General features: G+C 33.8%; 3 protein-coding genes across 4 annotated transcripts in view; all 3 read right to left on the bottom strand.

Moving 5' to 3' along the window:
* LOC105163699 overlaps window positions 1-2,476 on the bottom strand; it is a 6,779-nt gene extending 4,303 nt beyond the window's left edge. Inside the window, exon 1 of the mRNA XM_011082141.2 lies at window positions 2,039-2,476. Within this exon, the coding sequence (XP_011080443.1) occupies window positions 2,039-2,286 (248 nt within the window). The 5' untranslated portion in view covers window positions 2,287-2,476. The remainder of the gene's footprint in view (window positions 1-2,038) is intronic.
* Window positions 5,997-12,470, bottom strand: LOC105163698. The gene is made up of 13 exons (XM_011082140.2): window positions 11,990-12,470; window positions 9,625-9,722; window positions 9,384-9,463; window positions 9,128-9,254; window positions 8,755-8,818; window positions 8,225-8,322; window positions 7,844-7,928; window positions 7,304-7,427; window positions 7,084-7,185; window positions 6,890-6,954; window positions 6,392-6,473; window positions 6,231-6,310; window positions 5,997-6,150 (listed from the first exon to the last, which is right to left on the bottom strand). Exons 1-13 carry the CDS (start codon window positions 12,235-12,237, stop codon window positions 6,129-6,131), a joined length of 1,275 nt encoding a protein of 424 aa, XP_011080442.1. The 5' UTR covers window positions 12,238-12,470; the 3' UTR covers window positions 5,997-6,128.
* On the bottom strand, window positions 14,166-19,513 carry LOC105163653 (protein TIC 62, chloroplastic). 2 transcript variants are annotated; one of them, XM_020695126.1, is made up of 9 exons: window positions 19,065-19,513; window positions 16,849-16,961; window positions 16,644-16,697; window positions 16,441-16,525; window positions 16,071-16,176; window positions 15,515-15,601; window positions 15,233-15,413; window positions 14,844-14,953; window positions 14,166-14,431 (listed from the first exon to the last, which is right to left on the bottom strand). In XM_020695126.1, the coding sequence occupies exons 1-8, from the start codon at window positions 19,408-19,410 to the stop codon at window positions 14,885-14,887; spliced, it is 1,041 nt and encodes a 346-aa protein (XP_020550785.1). In that variant the 5' UTR covers window positions 19,411-19,513; the 3' UTR covers window positions 14,166-14,431; window positions 14,844-14,884. The 2 variants fall into 2 exon arrangements, with proteins under 2 accessions (XP_020550785.1, XP_011080386.1); XM_011082084.2 differs by having other exon boundaries at window positions 15,316-15,413; window positions 19,065-19,486.

Genomic DNA, 19,630 nt, shown 5'->3' with positions numbered 1-19,630 from the left:
CGCGCGCTCCCTCCTCTTCAGCAGCGGCGAGCTGTTTTTTTTAAAAAAAATTTATAATTTTTAATTAACTTAATTAAAATTATATTTTATTATATAAATAATTAAATAATTATTATATAAGATAATATTTTATTATTAATAAATATATAATATTATATATTAGATGTGAGAGAAGGGTAAAAATGTCATAAAAAATATTTTATAGCAAATTCGCAGTCAAGAGCGACTGTGGCTCAATTTCTATAGGGAGGGGATTTTTTGAACTTTATTTTATATCACAAGGAGGTTATTCGATACTTTCATTTTCATAGGGGTTTTTTTAAACATTCCCATTATCGTAGGGGGTCTCTGGATTTTTCCCCTTTTATTTTTGAACCATCAAACAACTGACCTTTTGCGGTGAGAAATTACACTGAATTCCTACACTCTTTTACTTTTGAACCTTCAAACAACTGACCGAGTCTTAGAGGTTGACGAATATCTGCCTCTCCTATCTATTGTGCATCAGGTTTGATTATATAGATAAGAGAGTCCATTTGCATGAAACTCTCAACAATTTGAGTCTTTTTGCATCTATAAATAGGCCTCGATTCTTACTTCATTTCACACAAAAAACTGAGCTCCTCCTCCCTCACTTTGTTGTTTTCTTATTTGCCTCTGGGTGATATTTTGAGTTCGTTATTCCAAACTCTTTGTTACAAGTGGACGTGTTAGAGGGTGCAACAGTGTTGACCTTGGCTAGCCAATGATTATTGCTATTGCACCTCTGTGGTATCAAAGTTTCACTTTATGGACAATGGCTTATGCACAGCATAACGTTTCCTTACAATGTCAATCATGTCTTTTCATGGCTAGCATAAAAGTTTAAGAAAATATTTTTTGTATTTATGTTTTATTTTCTGAGTGTTTTATTTTGTGTTTTGGAGATTGAGTGAGATAAATAGCGATTAATAAGTGCGTTGGATATAAAACGTATATTTGAATTTATTTTTAAATATAATTTAAAATATTTTAGAATAAATGTTGTAAGTTTGATATTGGGATTTGAAAAATAAAAATAATTATTTATTATCAAATTATATCTCTTTCCGGCCCCGTCCCCCCTCCCTCAGCTCCAGCCACCGCTTGCCGCAGTCTTCCCCCAAGACCATTGTAATATATATATACATGTGTATATATATATGGACTTGATTTTATGTATAATAAAACATGTAATTGTATAAATAAATAGTTAAATTTGGACCCCCATTTTTCGTCAAAGAAAATATAAATGTTAAGTTAACTCTGAACTGTTGGATTAATTTGACAAATTTGGACCATTGATTTATATTCTTTAAATATAGGCTACGGATTTATGTATAAATCAAGTATATCAAACGGTTAATAAACAAGGATATTTTTGTCATATTTTATGCTAAAAATGAAAATTCCACACATACTTGGCGCGTTTATATAATAAATCCAGCTCTAGAGGGGTTCTTTGTCACATTTATTTTATTATAGGGGGTTTGTTGCTATATTTCTTATCACAGGGGGTTTCTTGGAATATTAAGAATAACAAAGGGGATAAAATGCTTTTAATCATATATATATTATATACATAGAAAGTTCAAAAACAAAAAAGACAAACAGATAAGGTGTAAAAAACAATTGACAATCATTCAATGTGTTTGAAAAATTGCCCAAAAATGAAACCAAACATTATGTTAAGTTTTGCACACTGTCGAGTATATTTATACACTTAAAAGTACATTTCTAACATATATAAAACACAGATAAAATATTTTTGGTTAAAGTTGTTAATTATCAGATTAAAGAGAATCTCAAGAGTCGTGTTTTTTAGTAAAGTAATAAAGTAGTGGATATTCCTATACTATCCATATTAATTAAAATCAATGAATAAGGTCGACTTATTCATCAATGCTCATTTCATGCTCAATAGATTAGCTACAGAAGCAGTATTTAATTAGCAGAAAAAACAATTAGTTGTAGAGGTATGGATCGGAAAGTAATTAGACATCCAATATATTTGAATTACCTGTTACGGCCTGCGACGACAACGCGAAGGTGAGGGCAGAGTTTGTTGAGTGCAACGGCGGTGTTGCTGCCGACCACGCCGGTTCCACCTACTATCAAAACACTCCGGTTCCGTGCAATTTCTTCCGCCGACACCCTACTTACATTAACTCTCTCCACATCACGATGATGATCTCCAATCTGTTTCCTAATTTCTGCAGTACTACTTGCCTTCACAAACCCAACCGCCATGCAAACTGCAGATGCCATATCTATATATACACTATATATATATGTATATATGTGTGTGTATTTCTTCCTTCTCGCTCTAACTCCTACTCTCTCTCTCAAAAATCATTCGCGCGCAGAACTGAGAAATCCGTCCGTATGTGTGTACGTAGTATGAAGAACAGTTTTGTCTGGAGAACATCATTATTTATTTTATTTATTTAAATAGAAGGACAAACGGAGATCGGAGTTGAATTTTAGGTAATCAGATTATTGAGTTAAATGGAATTGAAGTTTTGAGAAGCACGATTATTATTATTTTATTATGATCCGCATACGATTTTGGAGTAGTCTATATATATATATAGAGAGAGAGAGAGAGTGTGAAGAATGTGGACATTTAAAGCAACTGTCCCTTTCAATTTCTTGTGATATTTTAAGTATCTCGTGTTTAGGGATGGGTGAATTATATGTTTTTTAAACAAATTTAAAATATAATTCAAAGTTTATAATATAAACATAAATAATTGATAATATATAAATTTTGATATGATAATGATCAATGATAGCAAAGTATACAAAATAATATAAATTATGTTGGTGATGAGTTGAACTGGCATCTTGTCAAGATGTCGTAGCAGTTGACTTAGATCAATTGGGAATGAATATTTGAACTCTTTCCACAGAGAAGGCATACCTCCAACTGAAGAATTGACACGAGACCTTCCCAGTCTACAAAGTTAAAATGCAAGAATAGACTTACGTACATTAATGCCATATCTTCTGAAGCTCAGTGCTTGCATCTGCCTTACTAATGCGAAAACATGAGTGTGAATTCTTCAGTTGGAGGTATGCCTTCATGTTGTCTTCAAATGAAGATATTAAGATTGGACAAGGACGCATGGCGACATACTTTTCTACTATAAAAAAGTGAAAGGATTTGCAACCAATTCATGTTTTAAGAATATGAGAAAACATGAATTGGTTGCAAATCCTTTCACTTTTTTATAGTAGAAAAGTATGTCGCCATGCGTCCTTGTCCAATCTTAACATCTTCATTTGAAGACAAAAATCTTCCTTCATTCTCTTGCACATGTAAGCTGTTTGTCTGTGCTTCCAAGAGCCACATACCCAACATTGACCAGAAAATTGGCGACCCAAAAAGCAAGGCTCAGAAGTAGGAGTACTCCTTCACTAAAAGAGTGTTGGGAATTTTTTGATATAATGCTAAAATCGAAACAATTGTAACCATCCTGTGAGAAATTACGTTGAACCCATTGCACTACTGATACGGGGCGTATATTTTCTTCAATGCAAGCAGTAATTCTGTGATTCGTTATATTAACGATTTCAATTGAACCGAGAATTGTTATAATACAATTCTCGTTGTAAGTTTTCGATTTAAATTTCTTCTCATAAATAGCGTTTTTAATTGCTTTATATTATTTACTGCTTTTGATTTCTAAATTCGATTGTAATATTTCAAAACGTTATTTCTATTTGAACTAAATTTTTTTTTTCCAACAAAAAGCAAACACTTGATATGGAACTCGAAACCTTCAAATTTTCGTGTAAATGTGGTGAAAGAGGAACAAGTTTTTGCCCCAAATTGCTCATGCTACCCTCCTTTCTTATTAAAAATCTTCTCTTCCTCCCGCTAACAAAAGCTCGGGTCCATTCCAATCTGCTCCCACGTTTTGGGCAACTAAACTTAGCATCTCAACATGTTCTCGTAAAATGATAAAAGAGATTCCCAACACACACTCAAAGCTCTACTCCACATAAAAGATACTTGTTACTGTAAGCTAGAAGCACACTACAATCACAATTTGAACGCACATTCCCATTTTCCATTCTGAAACTAATTTTTTGTGATATATTTATAATTTCCCAATAGGCGACATTGCTTTTTTAATCCCATATAATAGGGGGTTGCACATATAGTCCCAACCTTTACAGGCTAAGTATATTTAGTCCTACAATTCAAAAGATCATACATTTTAGTCATTTTTCAGTAACTCCATTAAAAAACTAACAGGATTTTATTTTTAAGGTATTTCGCTATAATAAATATATTTGGAATAACAAAAAGTTAAATGACAAATAAAAAATTCGTTCAAATTGAGTGGGTTGAATTTTTAGGTTTAGACTATTCTGTCTGGTTGGCCAATAAATTAAACTATATTTTATCATAATTTAATCTATTTATTTTAGTTGGAATTGTATTAATATTTGAATAGAATTCTAGTATTAATCAAGTCATTAAATTAATTATTAATATATTACTATTATATATTTAGTCGATTAACTATATATATTAATTAATAATTGGAAGTTAATTGAATATCATCAAAATCTACTATTAGAACTTCCCTTTTGACCCAAAAATATTTACGTTAAACTATTGTTTAATTGCAACTTATGGTTCTCTGGAGGTATTTCAATTTTATTTGCTTCTTCTCTTCTTTTTTCATTTTTTCCTCGGCAAAGCTTTTTGGTTCAATATTACCAGAAAGATTAAGTAAATTTGGCTCCCACTACTGCATGTGACACATGAATGTTTTCCCCTCAATTGCAGTGAATTGATAAACATGTGCCAAACACGTTTCTTTTGATAATTTTTAACGGAATATTTGAAAGAGGAAAAAAATTGCATAAGTTTTATTTTATTTTATTTTATTTTGAGACTGAATATGACGAGTGTAAAGCTTGGGATTACAAACGAAGACCCCCTTATCACATGTAACTAAAAGTGCAATTTTGTTCAAAATAAAAGAAAATTAAAAAAAAATAAAAACTAACGTCAACCGTTGGCTTTTTAGTGGAGTTACTAAAAGAAACTAGAAATGCATGATTTTTGAAAGTGTACGACTAAATACGCTTAGCCTGTAAAGCTGAAGGCTATATATACAACACCTCCTATCCCATATGATGAAAAATGCAATTTTGCCTTCCTAATAACATGAATGAGACCTCAAAAGAAAATCAAACATGAAAAATATTCCAGGATCAAACTGAATTTCAAGAACATGAATATAGCATAAACGAAGTTTCCTTTTAATTTTTCTAAGATCTTACATGAATGCATAGAGAACCCCTAAACGCTTCATTACTTGCCATACTAACTACTGAACCAACAAGTTGCAGATACAAAGAAAAAGGAAGTACTGACACTTCAGAGAATTTCAAAACTAGAAAAGTCATTATATCATCCCAAACAATATAATTTGCAAACAATTTTCCTTTCTGTATTTTTTAAAATACAGCAATTCATCTTCTTATATTTTCTAAAATAAAGCAATTTTGCTTTATTTTAAGAAATATATAAAGGGGGTAAATTGTCAATTTTTTGTCATAGGCGAGTAATTTGCTCATTTATAATATAATAGGGAAGTAAATTGCTATTTATTGGAACATAATTTGATCTTGCAGTGGTAATTTAAGTAGCAGCTAGGGCATAAGAGGGCAAAATATTTTTTCAATCTCATAAAACAAGGGAATAAATTATTTTGGTACCACAATTATGGCAGGTGTCATTTTTAGTTTCATAAAACTCATAATCACGTATTTTTAGTCCCAGAAAGCCACGTGCGTTGTGTTTTTGGGACTAAAAAGACTTAATTTTGAGTTTTATGAGACTAAAAGCTCCACCTGCCATAATTGTGGTACCAAAAAAAAAATTATGGGACTAAAAAAAATTTTGCTCGGGCATAAGACTTAATTGTTTATATTGAATACTTTTTGTACTCAGCTGAGTTTGTGCATTGTTTACATGTTAAATAAGTATTTGAAGTACTTTGAAATTAGGAAGCATGCAGAATATTAGATCATGAAAGAATTTGAATTTTCTGAATCAGCATATCTCATTTATTCCTAACTTGAGTCTACTTCCTTCTGCAAAATGACCTGTAGGAGGAAACAACCTGATTTAGTTCTCAAATCATACATAAACACAATGAGAAGAACATAAAGTACTAGTAACATACTTGGTTATAACGGAATTGATTGCTCCGTCTGCTACACGTCTGAGAAGAGTTTCCCTAGCCTCAATGGAAATTCCTTCCGGCTGTAAGGATAGCCGGAATCAGCAAATGGGCGAAACCAATCATATATTCGACCAAGTGGATTACTCCTATACTATACATACCTCTTCAGGATACCAAACTCCCGGCTTTGTGCTTCCCTCAAGAACAGCAAGTGCGAATGCAGCTGTCGCAACTCCGGCAGCTCTAAACAATGAATTCGCATTGCTAAAGTTAAGTGTACGAATCAGAATAAGAAAACAAAGCCAGTCGAGACTTGGACAGTCACATTTTTTGCTGGAGTGCATCTATACAATATCCAATGTTGCAATCTGACTCAACACTCATGTTACCAACTTTAATTTGGCACACACTTTATTGACGCAGGACAAAGTTTTTGGTACGCATTCTATAAGATTATACTATTTTGTAATGCCTTAGCTCTGTATAGTTGATGGTCTCCATCTATTGTACGCGTTCGATTTTTCTATCCTAATAGGAGAAACTTGAACAGGTGTGGACATAGCAGCAATCATCTTGGGATCACATAAAATCACTATGTTCAAGGTGATTTATGATTTCATCATCAGAGAATAGCCTAAGAATGTGAAATGGGAATTTACTCTGATAGTCTTTTGTGGCTGAAAATAGCTGTTGTATTATATCCATCGGAACACTCCAAATCAACCTGTTGAGAAGACAATGAGGGGCAAACGTCTGTCAAACAGATCAAAATGTTACCCAAAGAAGAAAATTCTCTCCCTAGTCCTTTGTGGAATTTCTTAGTAACAGGAGATGCACTAAGTTACCAACTTACCTTTATTGACATGATCTCACCAGTTATCACATCTACTGCACGAATAAGTGGATAAGAAAACTGCACTAACATCTGAACGATTCTTTGGTCCCTAAGAAAATTCTTCAAATTGGGATTAAAATAAAAAACATTATCAGCATATCGGAAAGAACTAGGTAAATGAACAGCAACTTGTTATTTTTGATAGATTTAAGCATTGTCATGGTCATAGTTGGCATACAGTCGGAACGAGACGAGTTATAGCTGAAAGCGTCCAGTTCCAGAAGAATGGTCCAGTTCCAAACCGACCACTGACAGTTGGTACTTGTAGAACCTCATGCGCACTTTCCACCTCAGGCAAATTCCTATCATCAGAAGATACTATGAGATATAATGGCTATGACATGAATCCAATGAAGACTGAAGGTTGGAGAAACCATGTAAACGTTTATCTAGATTGCACGTATAATACTTTGGTCAGCCAGTGGTGGAAGCGAAAACAAGGAATATATAAACACATTTCTTTAACTGAAGCAAGCACCTTTCTGTTCAGTGCTTTAACTTCATGATACTTAAAAACCTAGAAAAACAGGTAGTGGTAAGGATTAGAAGAAAATAGTACCACTCCAACTTGATTAAGATTGTCTTGGCCATTCTAAAATATACTTTAAGAGGCATATTTTTGTTCAAAGAGGTGCGAATGAATAAATTATAAATGCCATTCACTGAACTTTCTACTATAATTTACGTGCTTTTGAAGCGATTCATTAAAACGACATACAAAAGAAAAGCGTCTTGCTTGCCAATGCCTTCTCCAAAGTCGATGTTGAGCATACTGCTGTAAGGACTGAACTTCACTTTTTCTCCTGAAAAAATCCAATGTTTCAGTCAAAAACACAACAGAAGACGGAGAAGTTAGTGGATTGAAGTAAAATGAGCCAGTAAAAATGAAAGCATTTCCCCGACTCTCTTCTGGTTTCGATACACAAACATTACTACCGCTGGCTAGGATAAGTGTCCCACTCATAAATTCAACTCCCTTCCCTCAACCCCAAAGTTGTTTGTTTGTATTAAACAAGGATCTGTTTTTCAACATAACAAACGGCAATAGCACAATGTATGCATTTCTTCCAAACAGTTATTTGTAGTCATAGCAGCTGACCTTTATGGTACGTAACTGCTTCGTCTCCCAAAAGAAAAAAGCTTGTGGCCAGTACTCCCCTGCCAGTGCCGCCACTTCCACAAGTGTAATAGTTGAATCTAGGGAATGATATCAGCAAGTAAGAAAATGCAAAAGATAGGACAAGGAAGAAAATGAAAATGAGGTGTTGTCTTTTGCAGTAGTCGCTTTGCCCCTTCATATACATATTCTTTTCCTGTATCTTGATCTTCCACTATTTTTCTCTGACTTTTCTATGTACAAGGGCTCGGCTATCTTAATAATGTGTTCTGACTCGCAAATGTTGAAATGTTGGGATTTTAGAAGATTTAAGCTACAAGGTGACTTCAATCAAGATCAAGAAAAGGCTGTATTCAAGGACAAAAGCAAGAAATAGAAGAATCATCCCAATATGGTTAAAGCCTAAACATTTATGCACTCTCTTGAGAGCTTCAACTCAATCCGGATGCATAAATTAGAAGTAGCCACTATTTGACGCTTTTGACATGGTAAAGTTTTGGATAAATAACCACCTTAGGCTCTCAAGTTGACCTCTGCTTTCCCTTTGTGCATTGTGGACGAGCACGGCTGCCATCACTGTCAGAAGAAAGGAAGAGAACATGTAAATTAAAGATTCAAAGAAACTATTATAGGAATACATAATTGATGCCTTCATTGTCCTAAGAAAGTTTGGCCTGGAAATTCATCAGAAATGTGTTGAAGTTTCTAAACCAAAACAGAACAATACCAACAGAAACTTCAAATCCTGTAAAGTGAAGCCAGAACCAAAGATCATGCAGAAAAATTGAACTCAAATGGAGACTGTATCCTACTAAACCAGATAACAAATCTTTATCTCAACTTTCACTCATTTAAGTCTGTCCATGTTATATGAAGAGACATTACAATTGCTAACTCCGGGGTTGATTCCACAAGTTGTAATGGCCGGAACACCTGCAGCCATTGCCTTGTTCTTGTAGGTTTTTGCACGTTGCGCAAATCTTTTACTGTCACTCACGTCAATATATGCTGTCTGATAGATGTAAGGATGGTAAGTTTTCAAATAGAAGACTGCTACCAAAATATATTAAATATTGGCTCTGATGGATAACTCAAAAACTAAGAAGCTAAACAGCAACCATGCACAAGAGCTCGTCCTTACCTTGGACTGGATTGCAGCTTCCAACACATTGCACTCCATATAGTCGAATGGACCGGCTGCATTAACAACAAGGTCCACATCTGCAAATTGTTTCTGTTAACTCATGATAGATTCATGCAACAGTCGACCTCATGAGTACAAACACCAGCTCTTTTGCCATAACAACTGATGGACATAGAGCATAAAGAGCTCGAGAACATATTCACTTCAAATTTTAAGGTAATCAGAAGAAATGGCAAACCTTTCATTGCTGCTTTTAAAGATCTGACATCTCCAATGTCAACTTGAGAAAACTCTGAATTCTCACCCAAGGTTGCCACAACTTTATCACCCTTCTGCCTGTCACAGTACACAAATTTGTGGGAATGACTAAGGTGAAATAAGGTGAAATAAAGAAAATGTCCAACAAATTAAAATAAGTTACAGGCTAAACATAATATCGGATGGGAATGACTAACTAAAATAGCCCTCTTTTTGTTGTCTCATATATCTTTCTTAAACAACTTTCAACTTGTACATATTAAGCCACCTTGTTACCTTTGGAACGAGAAGTGTAGGTAGGTGGCTTTTTCGAAGAAAAGCCACATGCGCCAAGCCCGATTGTCCCGGTCCGGACGGGGCTGGGCTGGGCCGCAAGGCTATGGAGTTTCTTGGGAGAAATTATATTGAATTCCTACACCCTTTTATTTTTTAACCTTCAAACAACTGACCTTTTCTGGGAGAAATTGCACTGATTTCCTATACTCTTTTACTTTTGAACCTTCAAACAACTGACCGAGTCTTAGAGTTGGACGAATATCTGCCTCTCCTATCTGTTGTGCATCAGGTTTGATTATGCAATAAGAGAGTCCATTTGCATGAAACTCTCAACAATTTGAGTCTTTTTGCGTCTATAAATAGGCCTCGGTTCTCACTTCATTTTACACCAAAAAACGAGCTCCTCCTCCATCACTTCCTTTGTTGTTTTCTTATTTACCTCTGGGTGATATTTTGAGTTCGTTATTTCAAACTCTCTATACGAGTAGACGTGTTTGAGGGCGCAACGGTGTTGATCTTGGCGAGCGAATGATTATTGCTATTGCACCTCTGTGGGATCAAAGTTTCACTTTCTGGACAATGGCTTATGCACAGCATAACGTTTCCTACAATGTCAATCAGGTCTTTTTATGGCTAGCATAAAAGTTTAAGAAAATATTTTCTGTATTTATGTTTTATTTTTTGAGTGTCTTGTTTTGTATTTTAGAGATGGAGTGAGATAAATAGAGATAAATAAATACCTTAGATATAAAATGTATATTTTAATTTGTTTTTAAAGATAATTTGAAATAAATTAATTGTCAAATGATATTTTTTTTATGTTATATTTATATATATACGTGTGTATATAATAAGTAAATATCACAAAATAAATTAAGATTTATTTTAAAATTAAATTTAAAATGTAAAATATAATAAAACCCCTCCCACCCCCAAATTTCCCCCGTCAGCCAGGCACCCCCTCCCTCCCTTCTTCTTCCTTAGCCCCAAACCTATCTCCCCCTTCCTCCTTGGCCCCAATCTCTGGTAAAATCAACCGCCACCCCTCCCGCCATCTTCTCTCACTTCCTCGCACTCCCATCTTCTCCCTCATCTTCCCCCATCGCTCCCTTCCCGCCACGTCCCCCCTCCCTCAGCTCCCGCCACCGCTTGCCGCCGTCTTCCCCCAAGACCATTGGAATATATATATACGTATATATAAACACATGTCTATATATATAAAACATGTAGTTGTATAATAAAACATGTAATTGTATAAATAAATAGTTAAATTTGGACCTCCATTTCTCGTCAAAGAAAATATAAATGTTAGGTTAAATCTGAACTGTTGATTAATTTGACAAATTTGGACCATTGATTTATATTCTTTAAATATAGGCTATAGCTTTATGTCAAATATATCCAACGATTAATAAATAAGGATTATTCTGTCATTTTATATGCTAAAAATAAAAAATCCACACATATTGGGTGTGTGTATAACAAATCCAGCTCTAAAGGGGTTCTTTGTCACATTTATTTTATCATAGGAGGATTTGTTGCTATATTTTTTATCACATTGGGTTTCTTGGAATATTAAGAACAACACAGGGGTAAAATGCTTTTAATCCTGTATATATTATTCATAAAAAGTTTAAAAATAAAAAAATACACAAATAAGATGTAAAAAAAAACTGACAATCATTTAATGTATTTGGAGAATTACCCAAAAATAAAACCAAATATTATATTAAATTTTGCACACTGCCGAGTATATATGATCAAAGCTAATATTTATACACTTAAAGTACATTTCTAACATATATAAAACACAGATAAAATATTTTTGGTTAAAGTTGTTAATTATCAGATCAAAGAGAATCTCAAGAGTCGCTTTTTGAATAAAGTAGTGCATATCCATATACCATCCATATTAATTAAAATCAATGAATACGGTTGACTTATTCATTAATGGCCATTTCATGCTCAATTAGATTAGCTACAGAAGCAGTATTTAATTAGCAGAAAAAACAAATTGTTGTAGAGGTATGGATCGGAAAGTCATTAGACATGAAATATATTTGAATTACCTGTTACGGCCTCCGACGACAACGCGAAGGTGAGGGCAGAGTTTGTTGAGTGCAACGGCGGTGTTGCTGCCGGCCACGCCGGTTCCACCTACTATCAAAACACTCCGATTCCGTGCAATTTCTTCCGCCGACACCCTACTTACATTAACTCTCTCCACATCACGATGATGATCTCCAATCTGTTTCCTAATTTCTGCAGTACTACTTGCCTTCACAAACCCAACCGCCATGCAAACTGCAGATGCCATATCTATATAATATATATAATATATATATATATATCTGTGTCTATATATATATGTATATATGTGTGTGTATTTCTTCCTTCTCGCTGTAACTCCTATTCTCTCTCTCAAAAATCATTCGCGCGCAGAACTGAGAAATCCGTCCGTATGTGTGTGTGTATATACACACACACACATAGTATGAAGAACAGTTTTGTTGGAGAATATCATTATTTATTTTATTTATTTAAATAGAAGGAAAAAATAAGATCGGAGTTGACATTGAGGTAATCAAATTATTGAGTTAAATGGAATTGAAGTTTTGAAAAGCACGATTATTATTATATTATTATGATCCGCACGCGATTTTGGTGTAGTCTATATCTATATCTATATCTATATATTTAAGTATACAGAAGAAGATGTACTTATTTATTTAAATAATGTGTACATTTAAAGCAACTGTCCCTTTCAATTTATTGTGATTTTTTTAGTATCTCGTGTTTAGGAATGGGTGAATTATATTTTTTAAATAAATTTAAAATATAATTCAAAGTTTATAATATAAACATAAACAATTGATAATATATAAATTTTGATATGATAATGATCAATGATAGCAAAGTGTTACTAAATATACAAAATAATTTAAATTATGTTGCTGATTAGTTCATCTAAAAAAAATATGTAAATTTGTTGCATAAAAATTAAATAGTTTTACAAGATTAATTATATAAAATTTAAATAAAAATAAACAATCATAGACTTATCAAAAATTAAATTAAAAAAAATCTTTTTTACAAAAAGAGATGATATAGAAACGAAGCGGCGGTTTTGGCATTGCTACACCAATTTTTTTGTGATATATATCAAAAAGTGATAAAATAATTAATTTATATAATTTTTTACATTTTATATTAATTTAATTGTCTAATTAATATATTTTATTCTTATTTGTAATATATCTTAAAGTATAAAAAATTGCTACAACAGTTAGTGCTATTATAAATAAAAGAGGTGTTATCAAGACAGAGTAGTAATTTTAAAGTAGTTCTTACAAAAAAAATTTAATAATAATTAATTGTTTTAAAATAAAGGGATAATTAATCAGGTTGCTCCTAAAAATTTGAAATAATTACACCTATAGTTCATATATTTTAAAAAGTTACGTACAATATTCCTAATGTTTGTTTTCGTTCAATAAATAAATTCATTTATTAATAAAAAATTCATGAAATATTCTAATATTAAGAGGAGGGAAAGTTGAATAATAGTTCATATCTATCCATAATTGACTTATAACAAATTTATTGTAAGTCAAAATTCTTGTTTTGACAAAACTACTTTTATACTTCTTCACGTGATAATACATATGAATAGATACGTTTTCAACTTTATAAAAATAATTTAATCAGAAAAAAATGTATTTAACCAGCAATATACATGTAGCAAGCCAATTGTAGGCAAATATGAATTTTGATTCAACTTTTTTTGTGAATTTCAGCAAATTTTATAAGTTTTTACTAATAAATAAATTTATTTGTTGGACGAAAAAAAACTTCAGATATTATGCGTAATTTTTCAAACCATAAGAAATTTATATAATAAACATCAATGGATTTATGCAACCAGCAAAGGCATCATGTGCTCCAGATTTGTAGGCAGATCACATATATCACCGACGATCACAATATCTCACCTTGATAAACGCAGCAATTACTTCACCAGTGCCGAGAGATATTAAAGTATGGTGTGAAAACACGACTTCATATATTTAATAATGCAAATCTCAACCTCCAATTCAGAATAACCTATTCAAACGTTTAATGTGACTTCATAATTTATTGAATGTAGTATGTCATACCAAAGTAGGTTTTAAATTAGCATATCAAAGTTGACAACAATAGACCTTAAAGATAAATAGAATAATGCGTAGCAAAGTTGACAAGTTCTAGATACACACTGGTAAGTATTCAACTTGTAAAAGGAAATTCAATTCAAGCCGATAGAATACAGAGAAAGATAATGTTCTTTATGTTTTAATGTAATAAAATATATATGTACAAGCCCTTTACTGTTAATTCTTTGAAGCTAACCTTTGACTTTATGTCAGGTAAGTATATATTATGTCCATCGAGTGAAATTACAGAGGGAGTGGTTTCTGGGCAGCTCTGAATAGTTCTTGCCATTTCTGCGGATCGCTTCCTGGTCCTTCCCCCTGCATTAATTTCAAATAATGGTTTTGGGAAAAATCAAAATTTTTGCTGTATCATATGATTTTTGTTATATGGATGGGATTTGAGAAAGTTTGTGACGTTAAAATAATATAGGTGATACTGATGACGTGGCATGATTCATACTGTTTGGAAACGATGTAGTCAGCTGAAAATGCAAGAAAAACCAGAAACATGGACATTAAAGTGCATGGTTCTATGGGCTATTGAAAAGAGAGGTTTCCAGATCGAAGAGTTCAGAATTTTTACTGTGAAGCTTCCCATGTTGGAAGTGACTATTTTCTGGGAAGAAATAATGTCCATGCAATGACAGGGTTATGATTTTAGAGATGTAAAACTTGCAGAAAATCAGCAGGCTTTCGAGTGTTTTGGTGTATATGATGTTAAGAAAATTACCTTGACTGAGTTGATTTCATAAATTTGGCCTTCGGTGAAATCTATGTCCAGTGCCTGTATGCATGCTTCTGCCACCACAAGCCTACTAACCTCTCCAACAAGTTTATCGCCTGCGAACCACATGCAACATTGATTGGTGAAGAAGTGAAGCATTTTGATCATAAGTTATTGCTCTAGCAGGGATAAACAACATATAGCATGCATGTTGGAACACGTATAGAACTGAACAGAGAAACAATAAAATCAAAGAATGTGATGTCAAATGCATGAAATGTACTTCACTGCTTGCAACAGAGAATATAGCATGCCAATATTCATCATTGGCATGAGTCATGAGACATTGATGGAATTAGTGACAGCATAGTTTTCTGATTTGCCGTAAAAGCTACCTGAATTGCTTTGCAATCTGATTCTTCAGTTAGCTCCGTGTGGAAGAGAAACTCAGACAATAACAATATAAAATCTAAAGTACCTTGACCTATAAGCACAGCACGGCGTTCTCCAGCGGTAGCCTGGAGGAGAGTATTAAGATCATAAGATGTATAGGGTCCATCTGTTAATCTACCGGGTCTGGCATAAGAAAAGCAAATTATAAGTGAAAACTGTCTAAGAAGGTACGGCATAGTAATTTTCAAAGGAAAGTCCATTAGGAGCGGAAATGGATATCAGACCTGATGATTGTAAATGGTAGGCCAGAATTACGAACAAAGTCCTCCCCCATTTTCTTATATTTTAGAACACCAAAAAGGTTCATGATGCTAGGGCATAAGAAGAAAGATCAAATTAGAAAAAGTGAAAGTAGCACTCAAAATTTAAAAAATGAATAATGACCAAGCTGAAGAAATTAAGCATATTTTGGAGGTGCATTCAAGAATAAGAAGCAAATACAATTATGCATTAGCAGAGTACAAAAAGTTATTCTTCTAATATCAAAGCACTGTTAGTATTATTAAGTAATATCAGTGTCAACTTCTACTCAGGCAAGTGGTGAAACCGATGACCATTCAAATCTGAAATATCATAAAAGCAACATAAAATATGATCTGATCTGGCAGTGGTAGGTTAAGTAACAAAGCATGTGTGATTTTACTAATTTCTCTGCTACTGTTCAACTGGCATCTTGTCAAGATGTTCTAGCAGTTAACTTTACCATCAATCCAAACGTCCTAGATCAACTCGGAATGAATATTTCAACTGCCTTGCAAATTTTCCAAAGAGAAGGCATACCTCCAGGGGATTTCATTAAACTTGGTGACTCCAACTGAAGAAACAAGAATAATTCTTTTCAATGATGCCGGCAATGCTGACACGAGGTTTCTCACACCTTCCCAGTCTACAAAGTTAAAATGCAATGATCAGGAGAAGGCAATGCAATGTAATGATAGTATGTAGAATAGACTTACGTACATTAAAGCCATATCTACTGGAAGTGAGTGTTTGCATGTGCCTTCTTAAGATGCAAGACGCACAGAAATACCAACAACAATAACCAACTTGCTTTTCTGGTCTAACCCATACAGTATATATACAGCTTATCTAAGGTTGCAGGAGGAAAACGCAAGGCTCTGAAATATCATTTTAGAAGTAGAACTCTAACCTACTCTTTCAGGTGTATTGTCTCCATCCCATCTCCTTGAAGGGAAGGCAGTTGTACCTGTGCAGCAAATAACATGCGTAACACCCTAAACACAACAACCCTAATATTAATGACTTTTCACCAAGTTGTACAAACTCCTTGAAGCACCTGAATTCCTCATAAAAACAACAACCCAGAAGCTAAAGTGACAACAATCCACCAACCTCAAACATGGAAGGATCTAAATCCTGTGGATTCCGGGTGTCACCTTGCACCACCTAGCAAGTCAGAAAGATGCTTTAAGAATAAGAACACCCTGAATATGAGAAAAGATGAATTAAACTTTTGGATGCCAAAATTGTGCTAGCTACTAAAACAATAAGCACTATTTGGACAACAGGTTTACAAGTGAGGCAACATGAGTGGAACCTGTAACTTTTCCTCATCTTGTTCACCAAAAAGAGCAGTAGCCTTCTCAGGGTTCCGGAGTAAGAGGCGTGATTTAATATTCCGATTGAGCAGTGATGCTACAACCAATTGCCCTAAAAAGCAAGTAATGGTTAGCAGTGACAAGTAAAAATGCTCTTTTCAATAAAGGACAAGAAAGATCAGTGTATATGCTTTTTCTTTTCTTTTCTTTTTTTTTTTTTTTTGTGTGTGTGTATCTGCAGAAGGATTTTATGCAGGCAAAATCTTTTTCCAAGGGAATCGAAAAGGACTTCATTGTACGTGTGCATCCCGCATACCTGTTCACTGAGTAATGAGTTTTACTATCCAAAGATACACAGAATAATTTATCTTCTGATTGTAACTTCACAGCTAAGAGCATATTAGCATAATACTATTGACTACTTGAAAAAAGTTACACTTTTCCCGGTAGCGGTGACATCAACGTCAACTTGGAGGTTGCAAATCCTTTCACAGAGAAGACTTTTTTATAGTCCCGGTAAAAGTAGAAAAGTATGTCGCCATGAATAGAATGCGTCCTTCTGCAATTTTAACATCTTGATTTGAAGAGAAAAATCTTCATTCATTCTCTTGCACATGTAAGGTGTTGTCTGTGCTCCGAAGAGCCACACACCGAACATTGAGCAGAAAATTGGCAGGGAAACAGAGCAAAGAAAGCAGCCAAAAAGCAAGGCTCAGAGGATGGAATACTCCTTGACTAAAAAGCAAACACTTCATATGGAGTAGGCATGTTGAACTCGAAACCTTCAAATTCGTGTAAATGTGGTGAAAAAGGAACAAGTTTTTGCCCCAAATTGCTCATGCTACCCTCCTTTCTTATTAAAAATCTTCTCTTCCTCCCGCTAACAAAAGCTCGGGTCCATTCCAATCTGCTCCCACGTTTTGGGCAACTAAACTTAGCATCTCAACATGTTCTCGTAAAATGATAAAAGAGATTCCCAACACACACTCAAAGCTCTACTCCACATAAAAGATACTTGTTACTGTAAGCTAGAAGCACACTACAATCATAATTTGAACGCACATTCCCATTTTCCATTCTGAAACTAATTTTTTGTGATATATTTATAATTTCCCAATAGGCGACATTGCTTTTTTAATCCCATACAATAGGGGTTGCACATATAGTCCCAACCTTTACAGGCTAAATATATTTAGTCCTACAATTCAAAAGATGATACATTTTTAGTCATTTTTCAGTAACTCCGTTAAAAAACTAACAGGATTTTATTTTTAAAAATTTGGCTCCCAACTATTTCATGTGACACATGAATGTTTTCCCCTCAATTGCACTGAATTGATAAACATGTGCCAAACACGTTTCTTTTGTTAATTTTTAACGGAATATTTGAAAGAGGAAAAAAATTGCATAAGTTTTATTTTATTTTATTTTATTTTGAGACTGAATATGGCGAGTGTAAAGCTTGGGATTACAAACGAAGACCCCCTTATGACATGTAACTAAAAGTGCAATTTTGTTCAAAATAAAAGAAAATTAAAAAAAAAATAAAAACTAACGTCAACCGTTGGCTTTTTAGTGGAGTTACTAAAAGAAACTAGAAATGCATGATTTTTCAAAGTGTACGACTAAATACGCTTAGCCTGTAAAGCTGAAGGCTATATATACAACACCTCCTATCCCATATGATGAAAAATGCAATTTTGCCTTCCTAATAACATGAATGAGACCTCAAAAGAAAATCAAACATGAAAATTATTCCAGGATCAAACTGAATTTCAAGAACATGAATATAGCATAAACGAAGTTTCCTGTTAATTTCTGAGATCTTACATGAAGTTGCAAAGAGAACTCCTAAACGCTTCATTACTTGCCATACTAACTACTGAACCAACAAGTTGCAGATACAAAGAAAAAGGAAGTACTGACACTTGAGAGAATTTCAAAACTAGAAAAGTCATTATATCATCCGAAACAACATAATTTGCAAACAATTAATATTTGTACCGCAGAAGCATCACCAAATTACTTCATTTCACTCAAACTACGAGAACCCAATTCCAAATTCACAAAAGCAGGCTATTATCAGACTATAACACCAAAGGAAGACAATGAAATGCAAATAAACAAACATATAACGTGCACACACCTAACTTTCCAAGATCGTATTAGTAGAAAGTGTGAGTAAATTTCAAAAACATAAAAAAGACAAAATTACCAACGCCGCCGGTGCCACCCACAACGAGAACAAGCTTCGACGAAGAAGGCGGTGAATCTGCGGACTGGGAATCTTGAGTTGAGTCTGATGTAACAGATTCAACTACTTGTTCGCTCACAGCATTTAGACGTGATGCAGATGGTAGTTGCGGTACTTCTCTTCTGACGGAATAACGGAGATGAGGAGAATTTAGGGGCAGAAGAGGGAACAAATTGACTGTTCTAGAGTGTGGAGTGAAAGCTTTACTTGAAAGGGGAAGATCGGCGATGGGAGAGAGTGAGAGCCTGGACGCCATGAATGAACTGTGAGGAGGAAGAGAGAGGGACAGTGTGTGGGCACAAAACATAAAACTAAAAATATGAATATTTGTGGTTACCGCTTAATTTTGGAAATAAATATAAAATAAAATAAAATCATCAATCATACCCCCAATTTCAAGAAAAATATCTTTTTCCTCCCCTCTAAACCTTAATTTGCAATTCTAAGGGTGTTGAATTGATATTAGGGATGGCAACGGAGCAGGTTTATAGGATGGAGTTTGTCGAAACTCAACCTTATTTTGAATC

The sequence above is a fragment of the Sesamum indicum genome, linkage group LG6 (genome assembly GCF_000512975.1).
Source record: "Sesamum indicum cultivar Zhongzhi No. 13 linkage group LG6, S_indicum_v1.0, whole genome shotgun sequence".
Classification (NCBI taxonomy): domain Eukaryota; kingdom Viridiplantae; phylum Streptophyta; class Magnoliopsida; order Lamiales; family Pedaliaceae; genus Sesamum; species Sesamum indicum.
The sequence above is the reverse complement of the archived record's forward strand: the minus strand, read 5'-3'. Positions and strand labels throughout refer to the sequence as shown.

Excerpts from the sequence above, each read along its gene's own strand:
- LOC105163698 (XM_011082140.2), bottom strand. The coding sequence starts at position 12,237 with ATGGCATCTGCAGTTTGCATGGCGGTTGGGTTTGTGAAGGCAAGTAGT. Across the intron at positions 9,723-11,989 it reads GTCGTCGGAGGCCGTAACAG|GCAGAAGGGTGATAAAGTTG; the intron begins GTAATTCAAATA and ends GTACTGTGACAG. Across the intron at positions 9,464-9,624 it reads TTTAAAAGCAGCAATGAAAG|ATGTGGACCTTGTTGTTAAT; the intron begins GTTTGCCATTTC and ends AACAATTTGCAG.
- LOC105163653 (XM_011082084.2), bottom strand. The coding sequence starts at position 19,410 with ATGTTTTGTGCCCACACACTGTCCCTCTCTCTTCCTCCTCACAGTTCA. Across the intron at positions 16,526-16,643 it reads TAGATCCTTCCATGTTTGAG|GGTGTTACGCATGTTATTTG; the intron begins GTTGGTGGATTG and ends TGTTGTGTTTAG. Across the intron at positions 16,177-16,440 it reads CAATACACCTGAAAGAGTAG|ACTGGGAAGGTGTGAGAAAC; the intron begins GTTAGAGTTCTA and ends TTAACTTTGTAG.